General features: G+C 46.4%; 6 protein-coding genes across 6 annotated transcripts; 4 read left to right on the forward strand and 2 right to left on the reverse strand.

Moving 5' to 3' along the window:
* The first annotated feature begins 2,364 nt into the window (after window positions 1-2,364).
* LOC128727360 (uncharacterized) lies at window positions 2,365-4,532 on the forward strand. Its single transcript, XM_053821267.1, has 4 exons — window positions 2,365-2,375; window positions 3,115-3,268; window positions 4,124-4,260; window positions 4,349-4,532. The coding sequence occupies exons 1-4, from the start codon at window positions 2,365-2,367 to the stop codon at window positions 4,530-4,532; spliced, it is 486 nt and encodes a 161-aa protein (XP_053677242.1).
* Window positions 4,533-6,407: 1,875 nt separating this feature from the next.
* LOC128720535 (putative pre-mRNA-splicing factor ATP-dependent RNA helicase PRP1) lies at window positions 6,408-9,514 on the forward strand. The gene is made up of 7 exons (XM_053814209.1): window positions 6,408-6,457; window positions 6,656-7,956; window positions 8,028-8,291; window positions 8,368-8,490; window positions 8,570-8,760; window positions 8,851-9,013; window positions 9,096-9,514. The coding sequence occupies exons 1-7, from the start codon at window positions 6,408-6,410 to the stop codon at window positions 9,221-9,223; spliced, it is 2,220 nt and encodes a 739-aa protein (XP_053670184.1). The 3' UTR covers window positions 9,224-9,514.
* Window positions 9,515-10,131: 617 nt separating this feature from the next.
* LOC128720536 (grpE protein homolog, mitochondrial) lies at window positions 10,132-11,292 on the reverse strand. Its single transcript, XM_053814210.1, has 4 exons — window positions 11,213-11,292; window positions 10,840-11,074; window positions 10,597-10,758; window positions 10,132-10,522 (listed from the first exon to the last, which is right to left on the reverse strand). The coding sequence occupies exons 1-4, from the start codon at window positions 11,290-11,292 to the stop codon at window positions 10,259-10,261; spliced, it is 741 nt and encodes a 246-aa protein (XP_053670185.1). The 3' UTR covers window positions 10,132-10,258.
* A 489-nt stretch (window positions 11,293-11,781) lies between these two features.
* On the forward strand, window positions 11,782-12,246 carry LOC128727368 (39S ribosomal protein L14, mitochondrial). Its single transcript, XM_053821279.1, has one exon. The coding sequence runs from the start codon at window positions 11,782-11,784 to the stop codon at window positions 12,235-12,237; it is 456 nt and encodes a 151-aa protein (XP_053677254.1). The 3' UTR covers window positions 12,238-12,246.
* A 95-nt stretch (window positions 12,247-12,341) lies between these two features.
* Window positions 12,342-14,418, reverse strand: LOC128727377 (probable ATP-dependent RNA helicase DDX56). Its single transcript, XM_053821291.1, has 5 exons — window positions 14,356-14,418; window positions 13,534-14,282; window positions 13,219-13,318; window positions 12,811-13,151; window positions 12,342-12,732 (listed from the first exon to the last, which is right to left on the reverse strand). Exons 1-5 carry the CDS (start codon window positions 14,416-14,418, stop codon window positions 12,342-12,344), a joined length of 1,644 nt encoding a protein of 547 aa, XP_053677266.1.
* Window positions 14,419-15,134: 716 nt separating this feature from the next.
* Window positions 15,135-20,018, forward strand: LOC128722213 (1-phosphatidylinositol 4,5-bisphosphate phosphodiesterase gamma-1). The gene is made up of 10 exons (XM_053816067.1): window positions 15,135-15,296; window positions 15,380-15,581; window positions 15,644-16,158; window positions 16,244-16,947; window positions 17,017-17,407; window positions 17,473-17,654; window positions 17,734-17,917; window positions 17,991-18,291; window positions 18,356-19,123; window positions 19,196-20,018. Exons 1-10 carry the CDS (start codon window positions 15,135-15,137, stop codon window positions 19,450-19,452), a joined length of 3,666 nt encoding a protein of 1,221 aa, XP_053672042.1. The 3' UTR covers window positions 19,453-20,018.
* The last annotated feature ends 4,157 nt before the right edge of the window (window positions 20,019-24,175 follow it).

A 24,175-nucleotide genomic window follows, 5' to 3' on the forward strand; every position in this document is an offset into this window, starting at 1 on the left:
CGGTACTCAAAATTGTATGGCGTTAAGCAAACTATCGTTCTGGTAGAGCTAACGATTACTAAAGTAGCCACTTTCGTGTTAAAATTTTATCATTTTGAATTTCTGAAATACGCTCGTAATAATCTTATATACAAATTTTACTGAATTTATCACTAAGGTTCAAAATATCCTTCAATAGTTCCTTTTTAATACGTTATTTTTGGTTAAATGGCAACACGATTTCATCAATCCATCAGGGTTGAGTAAATAATGGATGGGAAATCGTAAATAAATTTCGTTCCATCACATTATTTGGTGCATAATTGAATTCCTTATTACATAAGTGATTTATCTATTCATGGCTCCTCCATCACCTTACAAACGAAATGATACAATGAAACAGCGAAGCATTCATTTCGCCCATCTTTTCCAACACGCATTATCATCCCAATGGCCGTATTTGGTTAAGACAAATATATATTCTCACATTGTCAACCAAAACAAAGAGGTAAGAGAAATTAATATCACCTTTTTAGCATAAAAGGCTTACCTGCCATGACCCGGGGGCACGTGAATACAAATATCACACCATTTCATAACCACCATGTAACACTGTAAGCCAAACAGCTGTGCGCAATGTATCATCCCGTGCTCATCTCCACCAATATATTGCGGGTGCAAAAGCTGCACGCTCGTCGATAAATTCCTCCTAATGATGATAAAGTGAAGGAACCCCTCGGAACGACCGCGGTAAAGATTCGACAATTGTTTGGGCAACCTCTACCAAAGGAGGAAGCCTCACGTGGAGCCAGTTGCGCAATAGAGTTGCGCTCAGTACCCAAAGATGGCACACTTGGCCGTACCTGACCGACAAACTGATCGTGGAACCAGGTTCAGACTGTGGCGCGTGTTTGGGAGAAAGTACGCTTACGTTCGGTTACTTCACGTGCAATGCTGGCCGTTTAAAGGGAGGTGGAGGCTCGAGGAATGTGAGCTCCACTCCCGCTGGCGGGCGAAGGAAATGTCAACGTTTGCTTCTTTCCGCAACACGTTTGGGATGGTTGGCATCTGGGACATCTGGGTGGTTTAAACCAGTCAATCCACTCACCACCAAGCGCCATTGGGAGTCACGGAGTCGTGTGGTGCGATTGCGCCGCTTTGTTGTAATCGATGGATCAAGTAGTCCGAAACTGTCACTGGTCTACTTTTGCGCTTGAGAGCTGATACCCCGATTCGTTGCTATGGAGACGACTGGCAAAAGCACTCTTTTTTTGGTGCGTAATACTTTAAAAGGTGCTGCATGATTTTACTTTCAAAACTCGCAAAAATCTCGGTTAGCGATTGTGGGTATAAATTGCACAAACTTTTCGCCCACCGATACTTTTATCATAACTCAAAGATGTTCTTCCGGGTATACGCCAACATCACCTTCAGCTGATGAAGACGTAATTCCCGCACACTTGCGAGACGCATTCGACCCGGAAAACTGCCTGCCCAGACTCACCCGGTTTCGGGTTCGACTCGCCTTCTAATGGACCACCAATCGAAACGTAATCCGAGTGAGAGTGACCAACCTCACGCAACGGCTTCCCCGGGCATCTCATCTCCTGCGCCATCTGCGTGTCGTGCGCAAGTACGCAAGTACGATTATTTGCAACGGTTTTTCCGATCGTATTCCCCTCCCCCCGGGGGACAATCCCCTCTTTCGCGTGACCGAGAATCCCTACGTCGGGTGGAAATGAGCCGTCCTTCAGCCGTTGGCCCGTTGGTTGCGTGCAAACACACACACACACACTTTCGTTTTCGGTTTGCGCAGCCAACCCGCAAGTGCGCGATGATGCTGCCGTCTGCCAGCCTGTCGGGGGGTTTTAACTCCTGTGGCAGCGTGTGTGCGCTCGCAGCTCAAAATCGAAGAAAGCTGCCCCTTGGAGTCGCACACCGCCACCAGGTCGATTGGTCTTTTAGTCGAGCCGCGTGGAGGATCTGCTACGCACGCAAAAGTGCTGCTGCGCAGAAGGTTTTAGTGCGTGATTGAGGAGGATCTTTGGGTGAATACCGGCGAGGAAACGTTTCTCATCCAATCCGCCCGGAGGCGTGTGGAAAAAGGGAAAGTGTAATTGAGTTGGGAAAATTGTGGCTTGGAAAATTGAAGCTGAAAATTGCCAACGAGCATCCGTCGGTGGCCGGCTATGCAACGGTGGTGTAAAGTGTGAAATTTACTAACCGCCAAATCGTGCGGTCAGTCACGTGCTATCGGTCACGGAAGTGTGCTGGGAAACGAAACCTCCAGCGTGGATGACGACGCCGTCGCTTGCGCGGATAGCAGCTGCTTTTGCGTAACTTGCTTTTCGCGCGTAGAACGAAAAAAAAACACGGCACGCTACGATGGGATGGAGGTAAGTCGCGGGCTCGATCGTGTTTGGTGGTAATGTGAAGAAAATGGCATTTTAAGTGATAGTGACGGTTACGAGTGTAGCTGATAGGGTGCCTGGGTCGTGTCACATGGTGTGTAGTTTTTTTTACGATTATTTTTCGTCCAATTAGATCCCGTTGCGCAGGATTGATTCTGCGGTTACGTGAAATTTAAAATCAAAGAAACCTGATCAATGTAGGCCCTGAGCGACAACGATTGTTGACTAACTACTACTAAAAGAAGAAATATTCCATGATCCGTTCGTTAAGGCTTTGCTTATTAAAGTGGCTCCAACTATTAAGCCTCTTTGGGGGCCAGTTGCCAGCGTGTTTAGAACGAGAATACCTTAAATTGGAAGGTGCTCTCTGAATTACATAGCCGTGCAAACAGCATAGATACAAAACTGTACGAGTTATGATAAATTTATGTTTAAAAAAATAAGATAAAAATATGTTAAATTAGCGAGATTCGAATTATGTGTTTTTTTGTAGACGTGTAGGGCTGTTTAATGCATTCAATTAAAAAGCATGTTTTGCGAAAAAAGTTTTTTAAGATTATACTACATCTTATCATCATTAGTATTCGTAACGGTGTATTTAAATTTCGAATCATACCTAAGACCTAAGCAATCAATCGTATCATTTACCAAATCATCATTACCGTCGGCATAACATATCAGTGAGCACGAAAAAGCTTCTTAAAGGATACGTTTCGCATTGCAGGCTGATTGTGCTTGCCGTGGTGACGTTGGGCTCCCTGTACACGTTGCATCTGCTGGCGCAGGACTTTATGAAGCTATCGAAACCACTCTTCATGGCGTTGGGAAAGCGGGATCTTGGTCCATCGTTATCATACAACCGAACGGCCGCCCTAATGGTAAGTATGATTGGACCACGAAGAGAAGCGAGCCGTGCGTGCATTTAAACGCATAGTTCGAATGGTGCATTATGGTAGTTGGGTGGCTTCTTGGTCATTTGTGCATTACTGTGCGGGTGGATAATGCACCCAAAAGAAGCAAGCCAAACTAAGAAAAAGAGCAACTGGGGATCGCAACCACAAAAGGAAAATCCCATCTCCCATAATGGTGGAACACTATGCAATGCTTTTAAAAAACTATCTCGCTCGAAGGATGGGAAACTAATATTTCCAACATGCTCCAACACAATCGCCCTTCTCGATACTTATCCGACGGATAGTGGGTGGCCTCGGGGAAATCGGAGTGTACACGAGGGACTTTTCCTTGCCAAAGGACCTACAAACACAACTTCGTTTAACCGCCATTAGGTTATTACGTGGTGTACATAAATCCCCCGAAAGGGGATTGCATATGCTGCGCCCTTTTTTTGTCACCAAAAGTCAGCCATCGTGCGCACGTTTTCCCGCACAGACGGAGGGTTTTTTTTTGTTCGCTGGTGCCGCATTTCCGCCATGCGCTCGATGGCCGATTTCCGTCCTGTAAGGAAAAAGTAGGAGGAGCGTTTGGTACGTTTTTCCCGTCCTTTGGAGACGTGTACGTGTGCGTTATTTTTCCGCAGCACATGGTAATAGGAGTGAGAGAGGAAAAATCCTTACGAAATTCCGCTTTTCCCACATAAGTAGAAGTGCATTGCATAAGTACAATCTAAACCTACAATCTACGAACCGAAATGGAAATGAAATGCGTGAAAAGCTTGCAAAAAAGACCGAAAATATAGGCTCGATTTCAAGTGCTTTCTTCCGTTTTTGCGATAGGAATTTGAGGCAAAAATCAACTGGAATAAAATCCTGCAAACTGATCCACTGAAATGTGCCTTTTCTCTCATCTGCCAACTGGCCGCCGGGGCCGAGCCGCAGGACACCCAGGCGAAGGTCATTTATGAGTTTATTGCGTATGTTTTTAAAACCCAATTTTTCTCATCCCGTCGGTGATGTTGGTAAGTGCCTCTAAATAATTTTTCCTGTGCTTCTCTAATGCAGTTTTAGTGTGGAGAATAGTAAAAGCATACCCAAGCCGTTGAAGGATTCCTTCGAAAGTGGGCTCTCGTATGCAGACCTCAAGCGGAAGGACACCTACAAAAAGTGTTACCGTCGGTATCCGTTGTGTGTGTATTCTGCCCGAACCATGCTGCGGTTTATGAGTTTGTTTGGTACGGAACGGTGAGATTAAGGCTCAGCCCAGCAGCATTTAAATGAGTTCCGGGAAGTAAATTAACTCACAAGCAAGGTTCTGGTCGTAAACATCGATTTTAAGCTAGCATAACGATACACAATCAGTCGTTATGGGTACTGAATAAGACAATAAATTGGACAAAAAATGTTTTATTTTAAGCTATGTATTGTGTGTTTTATTAGCAGCATGTATTTAACAAAATGCGCGCTCAAAAGAAGACGGATTTTCTTTCATTCCACAGCTTCCCTCATAAGAATCACAGAGAAGGTAAAATTTTAGAATAAAATCAAATCTGGGAAGGTTGTGACACTGACCTCGTTACCGGCGAGTTTATTCGAATATAAATATTATGGCATATTTTCACAGCATGATTCATTTAATTCGGCATTGAACTTAGGACATCTTTTGTTCAACTGGTGTCAAAACACGTCTCAAGAACTCTTCGGTATCCTGCCACGGCATAAAGTATCAGATTACTATTGTTTTCCGCGCAGCAGCAGGATCAAGTGGTGTTGAAGGAGTGTTTCGTCAAGTTCGGCTAAAGCAAGTGGTATGTAAAAAAAATGTTAAATTATTTACATGCACAATGTTAGCTTTCTTGAATGAGTGAATCTAAAAAAACAAATTCATTCATTTGTCAGGAATCATGGTTTTTCACACTTGTGGATAGGCATTTATTTACAGCCAGATTCTGATTCTCAATCTGCTTATTGTCTTTACAAAAATTCAATGTGTTCACTGTAGATTGTTCGTCCGCCAAAAGGACCAAAAGGGATTAGCAGAAGACGACGTTTAACCACGGGTTGTTGCAGTTTCTCCTAGAGCAGACCATGACCGCTAAGTGCCTCAGATGTGTTGCCTAATAAGTAAGTAAACATTTTAAATTGAATAAAAGTTATAGAATCTTAACATACTAAAGTCTACTGACCTTTTTATCTTCAATTCCAGGTGGTTTTTATGAATTTACAAGTAAAACTAATGCCGATTCTAGTTAGTTTTTTTTTATTTTTCCCTTTTATTTTTTGTCCTGCTTTTCAATTAGCTATCCTGCTATCCTGCTTGCTTTTCAATCCTGCTTGAATTTGAGTAAAAGTACTGTATATTACATTTTTTTTCAAAATGAAAGATATTGTCTATTATTTCTTCTAGAACATAAAAATTGAACCACACTTTTTCTCATACTATTCTTTTAAATCACACTAATGTTCTACCATCATGGAATTGCATTTGTTTTTTTCCAAAAGCGTGTAATTACCAATTGATTATTTATAGATTAGCGATATTTAAAATTAATACATTTCAAAGATTTTTTATTAAACTAAAATCAACAAAAAAGTATTCAGCAAAACACCGGTCAGCCAAAAGCATAGCTCAAAACACCCGTCTCTAGCAACCTTGTACCGTTGCTGAATAAAAGTCGTTTGACATATCGGCACGCCATTTTTTAGCGACTATCAAGATCAATAGTGAAGTGGTTATTAGTGAAATAAAGGCTAATTGAGCAGCCTCCGACGTCTAGCGCACATTTCAAGCACAAATGTAAATCCCACGCCACGCAGCTGGAAGTAGTTTACGGTCCTTTGGCACGGGCTATAGCTGCACCGGTGGACGCTATAAGTGCGGGCAGATCGGCAGTGTTGCAGGAAGTATATGAGCGTTTCGCTTCAGTCACATCAAGAACGGAAGAAGAAGAAAACACGAGTGTGCCCAACGCTAGTGAGTGCGGTTGGAAGGTTGAGTTTTTGTTGTTAGCTGCCACAAAATCGAAAACAACACCGGTAAAGGGCTGTATTTACGTCGGTAAGCGTACGGCGGACATCGAGCAACAGTTCCACCCTACGGTAGCGGCATAAAGTCAGCGGATAAATGTCTAAACGGCGCATAGAAGTCATGGATCCGTTCATCAAGAAACGTAGGTAAGGCAACCGCATTGTGTGTCATGTTGTGTCATGTGCGTGTGAGTGGGTGTGTGTGTTTCACGTCTCCCTTCAAGGCAGACCACGTTCTGGTTGGCGTCTGGGCACTGGGGACATGTAAAATTCTGGGCGTAAACATGTAAATGTTCGAAAATCCGCAATTATCTCCCACAATTCTAATAGCTCTTCTTCTTACAGGGAAGAGAAAGCCGCGGCGAATTCCGCCGGGGCAGGCTCATCGAAATTCAACGCCGGTAGCGGAACTTCGTCGAGTTTCACCAAGCCATCGGCAATGTCCGCAGGACCGGTGGCCACACCGGGCGGAAAGAACCCACTGAACGGGGTCGCCTACAGCCAGAAATACTACAATCTGTACAAGAAGCGCATAACGCTGCCGGTGTTCGAATACAAGACCGACTTTATGCGGTTGCTTTCGGAGCACCAGTGCATCGTGCTCGTGGGCGAAACTGGTTCCGGGAAAACAACGCAGATACCTCAATGGTGCGTCGAGTACGCGCTGCAAACGAGCTCGAAAGGTGTGGCGTGCACGCAACCGCGCCGAGTGGCCGCTATGTCGGTAGCGCAACGTGTCTCGGAGGAAATGGACGTCATGCTGGGGCAGGAGGTAGGCTATAGCATCCGTTTTGAGGACTGTTCGAGTCCGCGCACGCTGTTGAAGTACATGACGGATGGTATGTTGTTGCGCGAGGGCATGAGCGATCCGATGCTGGAAGCGTACCAGGTGATCCTGCTCGACGAAGCGCACGAACGTACACTCGCGACCGATCTGCTGATGGGCGTGTTGAAGGAGGTGATTCGTCAACGGAAGGATTTGAAGCTGGTGGTCATGTCTGCCACGCTAGACGCGGGCAAATTCCAGCAGTACTTTGACAACGCGCCTCTCATGAACGTGCCGGGTCGAACGCATCCGGTGGAGATTTTCTACACGCCTGAGCCCGAACGGGACTACCTTGAGGCGGCAATTCGCACCGTCATTCAGATTCACATGTGCGAAGAGATCGAGGGCGACATTTTGATGTTCCTGACCGGACAGGAAGAGATCGAAGAGGCATGCAAGCGGGTTAAGCGCGAAATCGACAACCTGGGCCCGGATGTGGGCGAGCTGAAATGCATTCCGCTCTACTCGACGCTGCCGCCCCAGATGCAGCAGAAAATCTTTGAACCGGCGCCTCCGAGGCGCCCGAATGGAGCCATCGGCCGGAAGGTGGTCATCTCGACGAACATCGCCGAAACGTCGCTTACGATCGATGGTGTCGTATTTGTGATTGATCCCGGCTTCAGCAAGCAGAAGGTGTACAATCCGCGCATCCGCGTCGAGAGCTTGCTGGTGTCACCGATCAGTAAGGCTTCCGCTCAGCAGCGTGCCGGTCGTGCTGGTCGAACACGTCCCGGCAAGTGCTTCCGACTGTACACGGAAAAGGCCTACAAAACGGAAATGCAGGACAACACGTATCCGGAGATTTTGCGCTCCAATTTGGGTAAGAAATTGGCGAGAAGTCGACGTCCCTTGGGCTTAATCAAAACGTGGTATTTTTTGTCCTCCTTTTAGGAACGGTGGTATTACAACTGAAGAAGCTCGGCATCGATGATTTGGTTCACTTCGACTTTATGGATCCGCCGGCCCCGGAAACGCTGATGCGTGCGCTCGAGCTGCTCAACTATCTGGCCGCGCTCGATGACGACGGTAACTTGACGGATCTCGGTGCGGTCATGGCGGAATTCCCACTGGATCCCCAGCTCGCTAAGATGCTGATCGCGAGCTGTCAGCACAACTGCTCCAACGAGATCTTGTCCATTACGGCCATGCTTTCGGGTATGTATACCACTGTTCATGGGAGTGTGCACCTCCGTCTTATCTAACCGCTGTATGTTTCTCCTCCGCATTACAGTTCCACAATGTTTCGTCCGACCGAACGAAATGAAAAAAGCTGCCGATGATGCTAAAATGCGCTTCGCCCACGTGGATGGTGATCATCTGACGCTGCTGAACGTTTACCACGCCTTTAAGCAAAGTAAGTCCCACAAAGCAGAGCAGTTTTGTCGGTCTTGTTGCATTGACTAATCCGGTGGTTGGTTTCTCTTCACCCACAGACAACGAGGACCAGGGCTGGTGCTACGACAACTTCATCAATTACCGCTCGCTGAAGTCGGCCGACAACGTCCGGCAGCAGCTGGCTCGCATTATGGATCGCTTCCAGCTGCAACGCACCAGCACCGATTTTACCTCGCGGGATTATTATTTCAACATTCGCAAAGCACTGGTGCAGGGTTTCTTCATGCAGGTAGGTGGAGTGGACAAGCGTGTGGCGTTAGCTTGCCTGACAGTTTCGTTTGGGTTAATATTCTCGCTTATTCTCTCTCTGTACCCGCAGGTTGCTCATCTGGAACGTACCAAGCACTATCAAACGATAAAAGATAACCAGGTGGTGCAGCTGCATCCGTCCACCTGTCTCGATCACAAACCGGAATGGGTCATCTACAACGAGTTTGTGCTCACGACGAAGAACTATATCAGAACCGTCACGGACGTGAAGCGTAAGTTGTTGGACAGCGAATATGTTGGACTTGTTATAAAGCTCTCATTGATTACTTTTGTTTTTTCTTTCTTTCCTTGCAGCTGAATGGCTCCTCCAGATCGCCCCGCAGTACTACGATATGAACAACTTCCCCCTGTGCGAGGCAAAACGCCAGCTCGAGCTGATATCGGCGCGCATGGATTCGAAGCAATTCCAGCAAGGGTTCTAGGGTGCGTGAATGAAGAATGAAATATATCGCAAGAATAGCATTAAAAGAATGATACCTAAGCGCTAGGTACCGCTGCCCAGGGCTTATTGGGGAGGCGGGAAAGGAATGAAATGCGAAAATGTGGCTGTACGGAGTCCATTATGACCCGCTGCATTCTCCCCGGTGTGGTTTATTCTTTCATTTTCGAAATTTTCACGATTTCCACGACGAGCAGCAATTGGGCAATGTTTTTTAGTTTTCTTTCCTTCCCCTTCCAAAAGAGTTGTAATATACGAAGCATGTGTAGCGAGAAAAATAAACAATGTAATTGAGTAAAACGAAGCATTTTACGTTTGATTTATTTAATTTATCATTGAAAGAAATCCTTATTTCGAAAATTTGCGCTAGAAAAAATCGCGTTCGCCAACCCTGCAATTTCTATTTTCATGACGTCGATTTGCCGCATTCGACGGGCCATCCAGAAAACCGACTTTTGTAACAGGAGAACATGCTCGCAGGAGGCTACCCAGCTCGGCCTGGTAGCGCGACCGTCTGTCTCGCTCGCTCGACCGGACGACCTTCGCCGCTCGCATCGCTGATCGTGTGATCTCGCTTTCTCCGCCGGCAAGGCGGGCGCTGTCTCGTTCGCTCGTGCATACCAGGCCGATCGGAGTAGCAACCTCCTGAGATTCCTGCGACTCTGGTAGCAATGCCAGCTTTTAAGGTGCCAAATTGGATTTTGGAAAAGCGTTGCCGGCGGACGGCGTAACGCATGGTAACGGTTCTTTCACGTGGCGTAACGACAGTAACGCTGAATAACGCACGTTACTATTTATTTGTTTATTTTTAATTAAGTGACATTCGGAACGGGAAATAAAACGAAAAAAATAAAAACAATTTAGTTTGTACCATCGAAACACGTGATAACTTGTATGTGAGTTTTATTTTGGAATAAATTGCGCATTTTCCCTTGTTTTGTTTTGGGATTTCGCGGTTCAAATTGTTACAGATATCTCTCTTTACATGGGCCCTATCGATTTGCTGGTCTAGATACATTTAACCCTTCGTTACGCCTACGAGCGCGGGACGTATGCAGCGATCATGCAGCTTGTAACCGATTTTGCTGACCACGACGACCGTGTTCGGTTCCACGTTTGCCACTTCCTGCTGGAATAACGCCTCGTGCAGGTTGGGGTTGAACTTTTCGTTCATCGGATTTACGGTTTCCAGTCCGTGGCGCTTAAACACACTGTTCAGCTGTTGCCGCGTCATTGACAGTCCCTCGTACAGGTTCTTCAGGTGAGGATTCTGGTCGGAAATCTGCAACGAGAGACAAAACCAGAGAGATCGCGTTAAAACCTGTCTAACTACGACACACTCGCACGGTAACGAACCTCTTCTTTCGGCACGGCTTCCGTGGCGTGACCCAAAATGTCCGCCACTTCCAGCAGGTCTTTGCAGAATCCTTGTATCCCGAAAAGCTTCGCATCGTCGATCTGTTTGGTTAGCCGCCGGCGAATGTTTTCACTCTCAGCCAACGCACGTTTGTATTTATCCTGAAGCGAAACAAAACATACATTCGTAATGTAAGAAACCAGAACTAGAAAAACGCGACTAGCAGCACAAAACACACATACGTCTAGTGATTTAACTTTTTCCGTCAGCTCTGTCGCTTCTTTACGCAACTCTTCCACTTCCAGGGTCAGCTTTTTTTCGTTCTCGCTCGGCTCCTCCACACGTGCTGTGTCTTTCTCGGTCGAGAGTGTTCGCTTTTGATGCACGTTAAAGGAGCTGCTAGTGGATCCGGATGTCCCCCATAACCGGGCTGGGCAGATGTGAGTCGGTTGTGCTACAACGGTCGCAATGTGTCTGCTGCTGGAACAGAAGAAAGAAAAAGAACTCATTAAATTTGATACGCCATGCAAACTCGCGACCGGCGGTATTTCGTTCGCGTTACATCATCCGCATTGCACCGGATTGCGCGAGATAATGAAACGAGTGTTCGCTTACCTCGCTAGCAGCGATCCGGAGGCTGTATTCAATCGCTCTACCCGGTAGAGCAGGCTAAGGACGTTTCTGGAACGGTGCATGATTAGATGAGCAGAGCAAGCACGCTAAATCTATTGGTTAACACAGAAATAGCACAACAATGTGCAGATACCAACGATGTTTCTATTGAATTGAGAATGTCACTGATCTGACAATCCCGAGCAGGTGGAATGCACGTGTGTGTGCATGCGTGTGTTTATATTCAAGGTAGCTAGAGGCATTTTGACTGTTGTTCAATTGCTTAAGTTATTTCGACAATTTATGACCGTTAATTGCTTTATGCACGTGCCTTGCAGTTCCTCGCAATATGCAATTAAAGTTGATCGCTTGAAAAAGCCACCAAAAAACCCCTTTTATTAAGTCTTTAAATTGAATTACATCCGCCTTTCCGAACCAACCAACCATGCTGTATGCATCTTGAAGCACGTGCGTTGCTTTTGACAGCAAAGACACCCAAAACAAACCCACTTCATTTTCTTCCATCTCGGTTACGCAAAAATCTTAACAAATCGAGTGCAAATCTACGGAAAATGTTCACAAACTTCATAGTTCGAACGTTACCACATGGCGTGCTAACGCGTTCGATACACACAACAAGCGTGTGCAATGAAATTCGCAAGCTAGCCCGGCTCCGCGTGGTCGACAACAGCGATATTGGTAAACTGGCCATGGCTGAGGGCCGGCCGCCGAAGTGCATTCACGTTTACAACAAACAAAGCGTCGGTAGAATCGGCGACAAAGTGCTGGTGGCGATCAAGGGACAGAAAAAGAAAGGCATTCTCGTCGGATGCAAGCAGTTCCAGAAACCCAAGGTGCCGAAATTCGACAGCAACAACCTGGTGCTGATCGACGACAATGGCACACCCCTTGGAACGCGCATTCACGTGCCCATTCCGACGATCCTGCGGACCATCTTGAAGGAGAAAACGCAAGCGAAGGGGGCCGATTACACCAAACTACTCGGCATAGCAAGTAGATTTGTTTAGTTTTATAAACCAACCCCGTTATCTAGCTACAAACATACGAAATACAACAAAAATACAAAATACTACAAAATTGTGTGAGTGAGTGTTAGTCCACCATTATACCATTATATTTTATAGTCTAAACCACCGACCAACAATGGATTGTCGGCTTTTGTGATCCGTTTTTTTGTGGCGGCCTTCTTCTCCTCAAACTTCCGCTTCCGTTTCGCGTTCATAATGGCCACCATCGGTTTGAGCGCCGGTGGCACCAGGTACTCCGGGACGTCTCCCAAGTGATCCTGCACGTGAACCGTGTGCAGAGGCCGATCGTGCCGCAGTGTGTGCAAATCTCGGGGATTTTCCTCAAAGAAAGATTTTAGCTTTTCGGAGTTGAACATTTCCATTTTTAACTCTTTGATTCGAGCCTCTCTGATGGACAGCTTAGTTATCGCGCGCCAAGCATCTTTCGCACGATATTTGAACGCTTCAACCTCGTCAAAGTTAAAATTGAAATTCCTGCAAATTACGGCATTCCACCGTACATGTGTTGTTAAGTTGTTAGCTTTTTGTTTTCTCTTACAAATATAAACTCACTTCATGACGAACTGATGATCACCGGACAGGCTCTGAAGAAACTCCTCCACTCGCTCCTTCAGTTGCGACTCGTTCGCGCTCACAAACGACAGCACGCTACCATTATTGCTCCCGCGGGCCGTTCTGCCAGCACGATGGATGTACGAGTTGAGGTCGCTAGGAAAATCGAAATTCACCACGCACGAAACGCACTGAAAGTCGATCCCGCGCGAAACACTGGATTCCGATTCCTTCGGTTGCAGCAACTGTTTGGTGGTTGGCTTCTTCGCATTTTTTGTCTGTACCAATGTGGGATTCTCTGCTATCAGTTCGTCGGAGGCAATAATTGTATCGTAGATACCCTTTGGGAAGAGATTGGAACGTTAATACCGTAGATGATTTTTTTAAAATTATATTATTAAAACAAACCTGGTTAAACTGATTGACCGTGTGACAACGGATCTTGATGGGTAGCTCCGAGTTCAGAATGCAGGAACGAATACCAAACTGTTCCAAGAACAACTTCAATCTGAAATTGAGAAATACTATCAATTGATGTCCTCTCGGTGTGTTAAGAATCCATTACAGTCAGGATTCAATTCAGAGAGAAGATTAGTCCCAATATCATGCGACAGCCAATGAACAGTGATGACGAGATCATCGTTCAATGCTGCCTCTACATGGAAAAAGATGCATTCATCATGGTTTCGTGCCCGACCCTTACCTCTCTACGCGTTCGCTTACCTGTAACATCGATCGACGGATTTCACGAAAATAATGCACTTTCCTTGGATCAGCTTCAACTTCATCACGGTGTACAGTATCGCAGCTTTGTTGGTTTCCTCCGCTTCGATTTGGTAGTGCGTCAATTGGCTTCCGACTGCTAGCTGAGGCTCTTCCAGCTTCAATATCACCGGGTTGTGCAGTATCATCTTCTTCAGCATTGCCACGTCCTCCTCCAAAGTAGCCGAACAAAGTACCGACTGGTGAACCGGGGGAAAATGTTTCAAAACGGCTTTCAGATCTTTTTCGAACCCGAACGAAAACATAAGATCCGCCTCATCGATCGTAACACACCGAAGACTTTCGCGCACGTTGAGCGTTCCGTCGGTTAAGACGGTGCGCAACCGGGCCGGCGTGGACACCACGATATCTGGACGCTCAGCCAGCAAGTGCCGATGGGTACCTCGCTCTTCCTTCGAGGAAAGATCCACCACACGCACCAGTGCACCGCACGAGTACGTGAGATCAGCGAACACCTTTGTGATTTGATGACACAGGTCCTGGCTGGGAGCCATCACTAGCACGGACGTATCGCGCACGGTGGCTTCTCCCTTACGACGAAGAACATTTTGAATGATCGGAATGGCGAATGCAGCCGTCTTTCCCGAACCGGTACGGGCTCGTATCAGCACGTCCTTTCCTTCCAACAAAAATGGCAGAGCCTTCTCCTGGACAAGCGTCGGGGAGATCCATCCCAAACGCGCAATATCCTGCCGGAAAAGAACGGCAAACATTGAAATTGACTTGTTTGTTAAAGCGTTACCATCAACAACACATTCTTACCCTCAACAGACGTTCATCAAGCTCAAATTCGTGAAAATTAAGTCCGGCCTCCGGTTCGTCCATGATGTTGATATTTTACGCAGCGCGTGTTTCTTTGACAACCCACGTTGACATTTGCCAGTCGGCATTTGCCATTGACAGCACGGGTTTTGAAATTATGTTATGTTCTATGCATTTTTATTTTACACCAGAACAATAGAATTACAATAGTTGTAGACCTGGTATTATTACACGAAACCTCCATATAATCGATAACTTTTCTTTAACTTATGACTTGCTTTAAACTTCTTTAATTTGATGATGATTAAAAGATTTTAAATTGGTTAAAATTGCTCCCTAACCACAGAGAGAGAATGTCAAAATCCAACTGTTTACCATATGACTGTCAAAACATGGTTATTTTTCGAATGTTGTACAAATAATACAAGTTGTAGGTAAAAACGAAAAGTTCTAAGGGTACGACTGTGTTATACTTACCACCGAGGGGAGCCTTTTTTATCTCAATTTGTGCCACACTCGAGACAGCTGGTGAAAAACTTAGAAAGCCTTTCCATACCGTGGCAGAAACGCGCAAAAGAAGAAGAAGACCTTCCTGCCGAAGATAGTACGAAACTTTCTTTTTCCATGTTGCCTTCTTGGTAGTTTTGAACGGAAACAATGTTTCCCGAGATCGTGGGCACCACCGAGTGTAGCAGCAGCGCGGATCCACGTTGATAGAACAGAATAGAGATTGGCGTGTGGTTCGTTCGATTTCCCCACAATTGAAACCATTAGGCAGGATGAGTTTCAGTGTCGGGGGGACGGCCGCGAGCTGTCTGGCAGCTCTCGGAGAGATGGAACAGATAATTTGCCAGCTAGAGCGGGGCACGTTGATCCAGAAGTTTTATCCCCGCAAGCGACCGGAAAAGAAAACGCTTATGCTACGACGAGAAACTCGCCAGGTAAGCTCGGTGACAACAAACAGGCATACCATATGGCAGCGAACGGCAGCATTCCGATGGTGTACTTTACTTTTCATTCGCAGATCATATGGTCCTCGGTACAAACCAACGGACGGAGTAACTACGAAGGGTCGCTAGAATTGCGTGAGGTGAAGGAAGTACGACCCGCAAAGAAATCGAAAGATTTCGAAAAATGGCCCGAAGAGGCAAAAAAATGCGAACCACGCAAGTGCTTCGTCATTTTGCATGGCAACGATTTTAAACTGCGCACCATTTCGATCGTGGGTATGTCGAATCCAACAAGCACGCTTGGTGGCAACGTTCCTCACATGGTTTACTATTTGTAGCGTTCTCGGAAAAGGAAGCGGACATGTGGCTGAAAGGACTGAAGTATCTGATCTCAGACACCATTACCTCACCGTACTGGTTGCAGATTGAACGGTGGCTCAGACGGGAGTTTTACCTGATGGAAGCCAACGGCACCGCTAGTCTGAAGGACATTCGGTCCTTCCTGCCGAAAATAAACTGCAAAATTTCCACCGCCAAGCTGAACGAAGTCTTCCACGAAGTTGACACACGGCGACGGAACGAGCTCGGGTTCGACGACTTCACACGGTTGTACCAGCGGTTGATCCTCCCCCCGAGCGCGCTGCCGGAATACTTCGACGGGATCCGCATGGCCAACTACAGCCAAAACGGGCAAACCGTGACGCTGCAGGAGTTTCGAAGGTTCCTAACCAAAGAACAACAGGAGGACGACGGCAGTGATTGCCATAGCGAAGAGACGGTTGCAAAGTTCATCAACGATTACATTCAAGACCCGGCACGTGATGTGAGCGAACCCTATCTGCGATTACATGAGGTAATTTGCCGTTGCGGCTGGTCGGAGATTATTGTAGAATCATCCCTCATATCTAACGGTGTGTCACGTGTGCGCTTCGTTTTAGTTCATCGACTTTTTGTTCTCGCGCCAAAACGAAATATGGGACAAACGGTGCGACACGGTGTACCAGGACATGACACGGCCTCTCGCCCACTACTGGGTATCGTCGTCCCACAACACGTACCTTACAGGGGACCAATTTTCCAGTGAATCATCGGTCGAAGCATACGCCCGAGCACTACGCATGGGATGCCGTTGCATCGAGCTAGACTGCTGGGACGGTCCGGACAATATGCCGCTAATCTTCCACGGGCATACGTTCACAACGAGGATCAAATTCATGGACGTGATTCGCACGATAAAGGAGCACGCCTTCATCACCTCCGAATATCCACTGATACTTTCCATCGAGCAGAACTGTTCGCTCACGCAGCAACGCCGTATGGCACAGGCTATGCAGGAGGTGTTCGGTGAAATGCTGCTGACGCAACAGATCGACAAAGCTGAAACGCAGCTGCCGTCACCGCAGCAGCTGAAGCGTAAGATCATTCTGAAGCACAAAAAGCTCCCCGAGAACGGTATGCTGGTGGTGGACGAGACTGGCAAGGAGGCATCCATACTGCTGCGGGCTACGGACGAGAGCGAGCTGGACATCAGGAATACCGTCAAGAATGGTATCCTGTATCTGGAGGATCCGGTCGATAAGGGCTGGAATGCACACTTTTTCGTGCTGACGCAGCATAAATTATTCTATACGGACAGTCAACGGTAAGCGCCTGGTTTCGGTACTTTCCCTCTTAACAATAGTGTTTGAACGCTGTGTTTCCGTTGTTCTAGACCCGATCGTGACAATGACGGTCGGGACGATGAACGTGAGGATAATGGATTTGCGAACCGGTCCCGCGGCGATGGTACAATACTGTCGAACGATGAGCTTCATTTTGGGGAGAATTGGTTCCACGGTAAGCTGACCGGTGGGCGGGAAGAGGCGGAAAAGCTGCTGAAGCAATTTTCGCACCTCGGAGACGGCACGTTTCTGGTGCGGGAAAGCGTCACATTCGTCGGGGACTACTGCCTATCGTTCTGGCGCCAAGGCAAACCGAACCACTGTCGCATCAAGCTAAAACAGGACAAAGGCGTCACGAAGTACTATCTGATGGAAAACGTGCTATTCGACAGCCTGTATAGCTTGATTATGAACTATCGCCAGGTTGCGCTACGAAGTGCAGTAAGTGTTCAACGATTTCTGTTGCAATGTGATATTAATTTCCCGCCTTTTCGCTTCTTTTATAGGAATTTTATATCACGCTTAAGGAACCTGTCCCGCAACCGAACAAACACGAGACGAAAGAGTGGTACCATAACACGACAACGCGCGAACAGTCCGAAATCGTACTCAATCAGGTCCCGCAGGATGGGGCCTTTCTGGTGCGACCCAGTGACAAAGGACCAAAGGCGTTTGTTATTTCGTTCCGGTGTGTACACGGCAACGTGCATCATCTTTCCGGGAGAGTTTACAATTCTTCGTTTGGCATGCTTTTCTTGTCCTTTTAGCGCACACGGCAAGTTCAAGCACTGTCGCATCCGGGTGGAAGGACGTTTGTACGAAATGGGAGGCATGGAGTTCGAGAGTCTGGTGGATCTGGTCAATTTCTACTCAAAGCATCCCCTGTACCGGAAGGTGACGCTAACGTATCCCATTCCGCGTGAAATGATTAGACGCATCAACACGATGGACGTGAGTGGAAAGCGCCATTCGTTAATCCTTATCGATACGCCTTAAAGCTTGATGAATTTCCCGTTTTGTGTAGGTGCCGGAGGAAAGCGGCGCGTACGGGTACATGGATCCGGCAACAGTCACCAGCGAGAATGTGACGGTTAAGGCGCTGTACGACTACAAAGCCCAGCGCGATGACGAGCTGTCTTTCTGCAAGCACGCCATCATCAGCAACGTGGTGAAAAAGGGCAACGACTGGTGGCTGGGTGATTACGGTGGCAAAAGGCAACACTACTTCCCGGCCAATTACGTGCAAGAGCTAAGCGCAATGGACGACGGAACGCTGGTAGATGACGGAGCCAACGAACCACTAATGTTGGGTAGTTTACAAAAAGGTAACGCTTTTCGGCATTCCTCCTCTGAGTGGTTCTGAAACTTGGAATTTTTATCATCTCACAGGCTCGTTGGATGTGCATGGTGCCGTGGTGGAAATGGCATATAGCAACCACCCGGATATCGAGCGGATACTGCGCATCCAGAACCCCACGATGCAGAACGTGTTCGAGGTAGGCGTGCAGACAAAAGAGCTGGCCTACGAGTGGATGTGCGCCATCAAGGAAGCGGCACAAAACGCCAGCGCGATGGAGAACGAACGGCGCAAGATGGAGCGCAATTCGCGCGTTGCAAAGGAAATGTCCGATCTCATCATCTACTGCCGGAGCGTACCGTTCAAGCATCATCCCGCTTCTTGGATGTTCTACGAAATGTCCAGCTTTCCGGAGACAAAAGCGGAGAAGTATTTCCTGCAGCCGGAGACGCGCGTTCTATTCGTTCGGTACCATCGGAACCACTTGAGCCGGGTGTACCCCAAGGGACAGCGGCTCGACTCGTCGAACTACCATCCGACGGCACTTTGGAACTGCGGATCGCAGATGATCGCGCTCAACTTCCAAACGCCCGATAAGCCGATGCAACTGAATCAGGCCAAATTTCGTGACAACGGTGGCTGCGGGTACCTGCTAAAGCCAGAGTTTATGTTCCGCGACGAGTTCGATCCGACCGATCCGAACACGTTGGTCGGCGTGGGTGAGGTGATTGTAAACGTGCGCATTATCGGGGGTCGGAACTTGTGCAAAGTCAGCCGAAACATTACGAGCCCACTGGTCGAGGTGGAGGTGCTGGGCGCGACGTTCGATGGTGGCATAAAGCACCGCACGCGTGCCATAGGTAAGCAAGGAACCCGTCCTTAAGCCTCTTTCCAGCCTTATTTAAGCTATTCTCCCTTCGTTCCCATTCCAGCGGACAACGGATTGAACCCGATTTGGAACGAAATCTGCGAGTTCCGGATAGCGAATCCGCATTTTGCGATGATTCGCTTCGAGGTGCAGGACGAGGACATGTTCGGGGAACCGAACTTCATCGGGCAAGCCGTATTCCCGCTCGGCGCCATACGGACCGGTTACCGGAGCGTTCCGCTACGGAACAAGTACAGCGAGGAGCTGGAACTGGCCACGCTGCTGGTACACACCAGCATTCGGCCATTGCAAACGGAGTGATCGAGATGGCCTTACCAAGTGGTTTAGCTTTTTAGCGGGGAGGTCGAAGTGGTTGCTTCCTCTCCCTACCTATATCTTTCTATTTCTTGTTTCCGGAAGTGTCTTATACGTGTTTTATTCGACGTAACAGTATTTAACGAACTTGAATTAGGACATCGTTAGGATGATATGTGTACAACACGCGCAACGCGCCACAATCTAATGTGCCTCGACTATATACATGCATGCATATATACAAAACCAAGCGCATATAAATATACATACATATAAATATAAATATACAAGCGATTGCAAACGATCATGAATTGTGCCGAGGGGGGTGGAATAAACCACAGCAGGGTCAGCAAAACGGGTAGCACTTCGTTAACGCGATGATCGCGAGCAAACCAACCTCGTGGGGTCCGTGCAGGTGCACAAGGGTTACAGTACACGCGCATGCGCAAACGGTGCCGGTAGTTTTCCAGTGAACTGGGTGAGGGAGTATGTACTACACCACGGTGGTTGAAAACATGAACTGAAAGCAATAAACGGCGCACGGTTGGATTCGTTAAAACAGTGCAATATACAAAAAAGGACTCTTTTCGTTGGAATTTCCCTCCCGAATTAAAATGCACATCCGTTAAGATGACACATTGGGCGTAAAGAAAATCGTTACTTTTTCGTGTGAGATTGGTTTGTGATTCAAGCTAATGCGAGACTTTCTTTCGCCTTTATTACCGAGAGGATCACGAGGAATTAAAAGGAAAATAAAAAATGAAAGTGAAAGTTTAAATAACCGAAAAGGAACAGTACCTTTTATGCTGATGACAATGAACGTTTATTGTCTGGTAGTTATATTTGATTATTTAAATAAGAGGTTAAAAAATCATTACACAATAAATTAACCCATTCGATTCTGTTTTCTCTTTTTCGCGACTACGGAAGGAAATGATTATTAGAGACTTATGTGAACTAGCTGGGTCGGTTTGCTTGTGCGTTGCAAGCGAAACGAAAATGCAAAACTCTCTCTCTCTCTCTCTCTGTCATTCTCTTTATCTCTGCAGTGGGTATGGGGTATTTCATATCTCGTGTGCTTAGTGCGTGTCCAGGAGCAAGCGTTATTTGAATTTTACAAAAATTTAGCATACATTTTTTTTTAGCATCTGAATAAGCTATGGGCTTTCAGGAGTTTTCCTATGAAACGATGGAAGGGAAATGAACGCTAATTGGGAAATGCTTGGGCAATAGATTTGAACAAAAGCTCAAAAAGGATATCTAACGCTTCCTCTATCGCGCGCTTGTCTTTTGTTATCTGGAGTGCAGCTAGTGAGGGAGGGAGGTTTTTGAATGTCGTGGATTATGACTTCACTTCTCGTTCTTTTTGTTTTTTTTTATTATCCTTTTGTTATATCTACCGCTCCACGTGTGCGCGCGAGACCTACCAGCTATAGTTTGGGTTTGAAACAATAGTAAAACATTACTCTTACTCCCGCCCATTCGACCACGTGTGGAGCCCCGCATGTTTTCCGTGGCTTCCCGCCATTTCTTAGCGACTACAACTAAAACCAAAATAGTGTAATTTATATGATACAGGTGCTTAAAGAACCGATCCGTTCGACTACAGCAAAAGGTGTAAATGATGATGTCATGCGTAATGTTTAAACGATCTATCCTCATCCCGCATACAGGCGACTGTTAAAAGCACTCTCTCTCTCTCTCTTTCGCTCTGGTTGAAATAAATTTGGCACATCAATGGAAATAAAACAAAAATTAAACCCGCCCCGGGTAGCCTATTTCATCGCGCGACACTGAGTTGGTGGCTTTTATGCTATTTGATTCGATTTTTGCGCCTCCACCAACTCAACTGAAGCAGCGTTTCGACTTTTTTCGACAAATTTGATTCCCCCCCACCCCCATGAGCTGGGAAGCATTGCAAAGGGCCAAGCCATGCTGGCAGCAGAGAGCAGCAGCAGTAGCGGCAGCAATAGCAGTAGCAGTTCCTTCAGGCAAGGCGCATGCAACCCCAACAACGCAACATAAGCGTTCGATATCCCACGGGAACACGTGCCCAAACACAAGCATCCCAACCATAATACGATTAAAACTCAATTTAAAGAAAAAAAAACCCACTGCCAATCAAAGGGGCGCCATCCATAACCGCGTAAGTTTCGGTGACTAAATCGGACGAAATATCTCATCAACAGCGATGCTCACACACGTTGCTCATGTGTTTACTTATTTGTCTTTTTTGCTTGTTTTGTAAGTCGGAATGTTGTGGTTATTATGGAATGTTCATTAACGTTGGCGTTTTATTGTTTCTCTTTTAATAAATTGCGTAAGCGTTTCCTCGCGGTTTGCTTCTCTATCACGCCATGCTCTACCGGCCTTCCAGATGGTTTTGCCTTTCTTTCCCGGGTGTATCCTTTTTATCCTTCTCGTCAGCATCATCATCATCATCATCATTATCATCACCGTATGCATGTGTTGCTAAATCCGGTAGTTACATTAGTTTTCGAGATTCTTTTAACTGTGTTGTAATTGTATCGGTGATATTCTTAGCTTCTTTTACGCTCCACGTGTCCGTCCTTCGTTCACGTGCGTGCCAGATACCGTTCGTATGAGATTGACTTCCATGTTTCATGTGTGTTTTTTTTTTGTTGCTTCCATCGGTTGCTTTTAATATAGCCTTTGTTTTGCATTTTGCTTATAGTTACTTTCAATCCGCCTCTACCGTCTTCTCTCCTTTAAATTGTGTTGCAAATAATGTTCGCACGGAAGATGCTGTGCGTGATTTTGTATCAATTTTTTTTTTTTGGGTGGGTGGGTATCATGAGTAGGTAGGTGTATTACGGTGTATAGTGGTGTATAGTGTATATGTTTTTTTTTCGTTTAAATGTAAGTATATGCTTTTAGTCATGCTTTATCTGGTGTTTAAGTGCCTTGGTACGTAATTCTAACTCGCCGTGCTGGCAAAACGGTAGCGTTATCCGATGGTAAGAAGGTGGTATTTGTGTTTAATTTTGTCAATGTGTTCTTTTTTTTTTGTTTTCTAGCGTTTTAAATTTTTAAACGTTCAAAAAAAACTCCCTTCCACCATAGCGGCGGTGTGCTAGAGCATTGGCTTCACTTGTGTACTTGTTTTGTTATTATGACTCTAATTCGTTTTTTTTTCTCCTCTTTTGCTTTATCATTATTCTGGTTTGTTTGCATTTACTGTTTGTTCTAAATCTGGACGTTGAGCATTTCCTTTACTTTTTTCGTTTTTAACATTTTGTTTTGCTGATACTTTCTATATTCCTTCCGATTTCACTGTCTAAATTTGCAGCATACACTTACTATATCTTGGCCATAAATACTGGAGGTTCAAATTCTCGACAAAGTTCAATAGCGCCTTAGCTCCCCGTCCCTACATGAAGGGGTTGTTGTTTGCTTTCTTTTTTGTTTCGTACTGCCCAACTCCTTTTCTGAGTTACGTAAATTCTGAGGTGCAAATCTATTGCCAAATACTTCAGCCACGCGCTGCACATTATTCCTAATCCTCACCAATCGTTACATGCTACACGGCTTTCGCTACCCTACGCGCTACCACACGATCGTTTCATCTACATCCGCGCTCTAACAATACTAAACCGCAAGAAACTAGAGGCACTCACACGCAATATTCGAAATGGCAACTTGCTCGGAAATATAGCTTTGGGTACTAGAGAATAATGTTGGAAGATGGGGTTTGTTGAGAAAGAAACGCTGGCGCGACCTGAGCGATCGTACCAGGCTAACCATCCGCGTCCTTATTGTATCCTGTCTATATCACTTGTAATTGATTTGCTTGTTTAACGGTTTCACCCTACTAGCTGCTGCTACTTAGCTCCCGGCTCCGGTCAGATGCGCTCGGCGGCGAACGCGTACTGGTCTGCTGGTTTTAGTGTGTAATATGCTGGTTATAAGGTAATACTGATATATTGTAGACATCGTCATCGGTTACAATCTTCTCTAGCCTAGCCTAATACGTGCCAAGGAGCAGCAAATACGTAAACTCTCTGCTACAGCGTTCGTTTGTTTCGGGTTTTTTCCTTTTTTATCTTGTGCAACTCTGTTCCTCAGGCGATGGCAAGCGGCCGCTTTGGCAGTCTGGAGAGGGACATTGTGGGAAGGGCGGCCATGGATCAAAACGGTGGGAATAAGAGACAGGAGGAGGCGCGGGTACTCTATTTCACTTTCACTCGCTCTCTCTCTCTCTCTCTCTCTCTCTCTCTCTCTCTCTCTCTCTCTCTCGCTCTCGCTTCTTGTGTTGCACATTGTGGCCCTGCGTAATGCATTCTAATTATTATCATGATTGTGTTTGAGTGTATGTTTGTTTAGACGTTTTCATTTTTAACTCTTTTGAAAGTGGCAAGCATGCTGCTACTCGTTTGAAGGCTCGTGGAAAGGACCAAGAAAAGGCACAATTTTTTGTTGTTTTCATGAACTCCTTATCATTCCTGCAGTTACTATCGTTTCGGCAATATGCGGCGCTATAAACTAACCATTCTGCTCTCCCCGCTTACAACGTTGGGGGCGCATTTTGCTTCTTTTTTAATTTGTTACCAACTATCCATGCACACACACACACACCATTCCCCCACCACCTACGAACGGTTTTCGTAATGTTTTTTTTTCTATATCCTGCGCGCTGTGTTCCGTGGAGTGCTCCTATTTTGCGGTCGCCTCTTTTTCGTATCTACTAAGCAATGATGAACACAATTCC

This window comes from Anopheles nili, chromosome 2 (assembly GCF_943737925.1).
Source record: "Anopheles nili chromosome 2, idAnoNiliSN_F5_01, whole genome shotgun sequence".
In the NCBI taxonomy this organism is placed as follows: Eukaryota; Metazoa; Arthropoda; class Insecta; order Diptera; family Culicidae; genus Anopheles; species Anopheles nili.

Bases quoted from the DNA above. Each gene is read 5' to 3' on its own strand.
- LOC128720536 (XM_053814210.1), bottom strand. From the start codon at position 11,292: ATGCACCGTTCCAGAAACGTCCTTAGCCTGCTCTACCGGGTAGAGCGA. The intron at 11,075-11,212 runs GTAAGCGAACAC...CTGTTCCAGCAG, and splicing joins TCCGGATCGCTGCTAGCGAG to CAGACACATTGCGACCGTTG. The intron at 10,759-10,839 runs GTATGTGTGTTT...GTTTCGCTTCAG, and splicing joins AAAAAGTTAAATCACTAGAC to GATAAATACAAACGTGCGTT.
- LOC128727377 (XM_053821291.1), bottom strand. From the start codon at position 14,418: ATGGACGAACCGGAGGCCGGACTTAATTTTCACGAATTTGAGCTTGAT. The intron at 14,283-14,355 runs GTAAGAATGTGT...CTTTTCCGGCAG, and splicing joins TTGATGAACGTCTGTTGAGG to GATATTGCGCGTTTGGGATG. The intron at 12,733-12,810 runs GTGAGTTTATAT...CGTAATTTGCAG, and splicing joins GATCATCAGTTCGTCATGAA to GAATTTCAATTTTAACTTTG.
- LOC128720535 (XM_053814209.1), top strand. From the start codon at position 6,408: ATGTCTAAACGGCGCATAGAAGTCATGGATCCGTTCATCAAGAAACGT. The intron at 8,292-8,367 runs GTATGTATACCA...TCCGCATTACAG, and splicing joins CATTACGGCCATGCTTTCGG to TTCCACAATGTTTCGTCCGA. The intron at 9,014-9,095 runs GTAAGTTGTTGG...CTTTCCTTGCAG, and splicing joins AACCGTCACGGACGTGAAGC to CTGAATGGCTCCTCCAGATC.
- LOC128727360 (XM_053821267.1), top strand. The intron at 3,269-4,123 runs GTAAGTATGATT...TTTTTGCGATAG, and splicing joins ACCGAACGGCCGCCCTAATG to GAATTTGAGGCAAAAATCAA. The intron at 4,261-4,348 runs GTATGTTTTTAA...TCTCTAATGCAG, and splicing joins GTCATTTATGAGTTTATTGC to TTTTAGTGTGGAGAATAGTA.
- LOC128727368 (XM_053821279.1), top strand. From the start codon at position 11,782: ATGTTCACAAACTTCATAGTTCGAACGTTACCACATGGCGTGCTAACG.
- LOC128722213 (XM_053816067.1), top strand. From the start codon at position 15,135: ATGAGTTTCAGTGTCGGGGGGACGGCCGCGAGCTGTCTGGCAGCTCTC. The intron at 15,297-15,379 runs GTAAGCTCGGTG...TTTCATTCGCAG, and splicing joins TACGACGAGAAACTCGCCAG to ATCATATGGTCCTCGGTACA. The intron at 17,655-17,733 runs GTGTGTACACGG...TTGTCCTTTTAG, and splicing joins GCGTTTGTTATTTCGTTCCG to CGCACACGGCAAGTTCAAGC.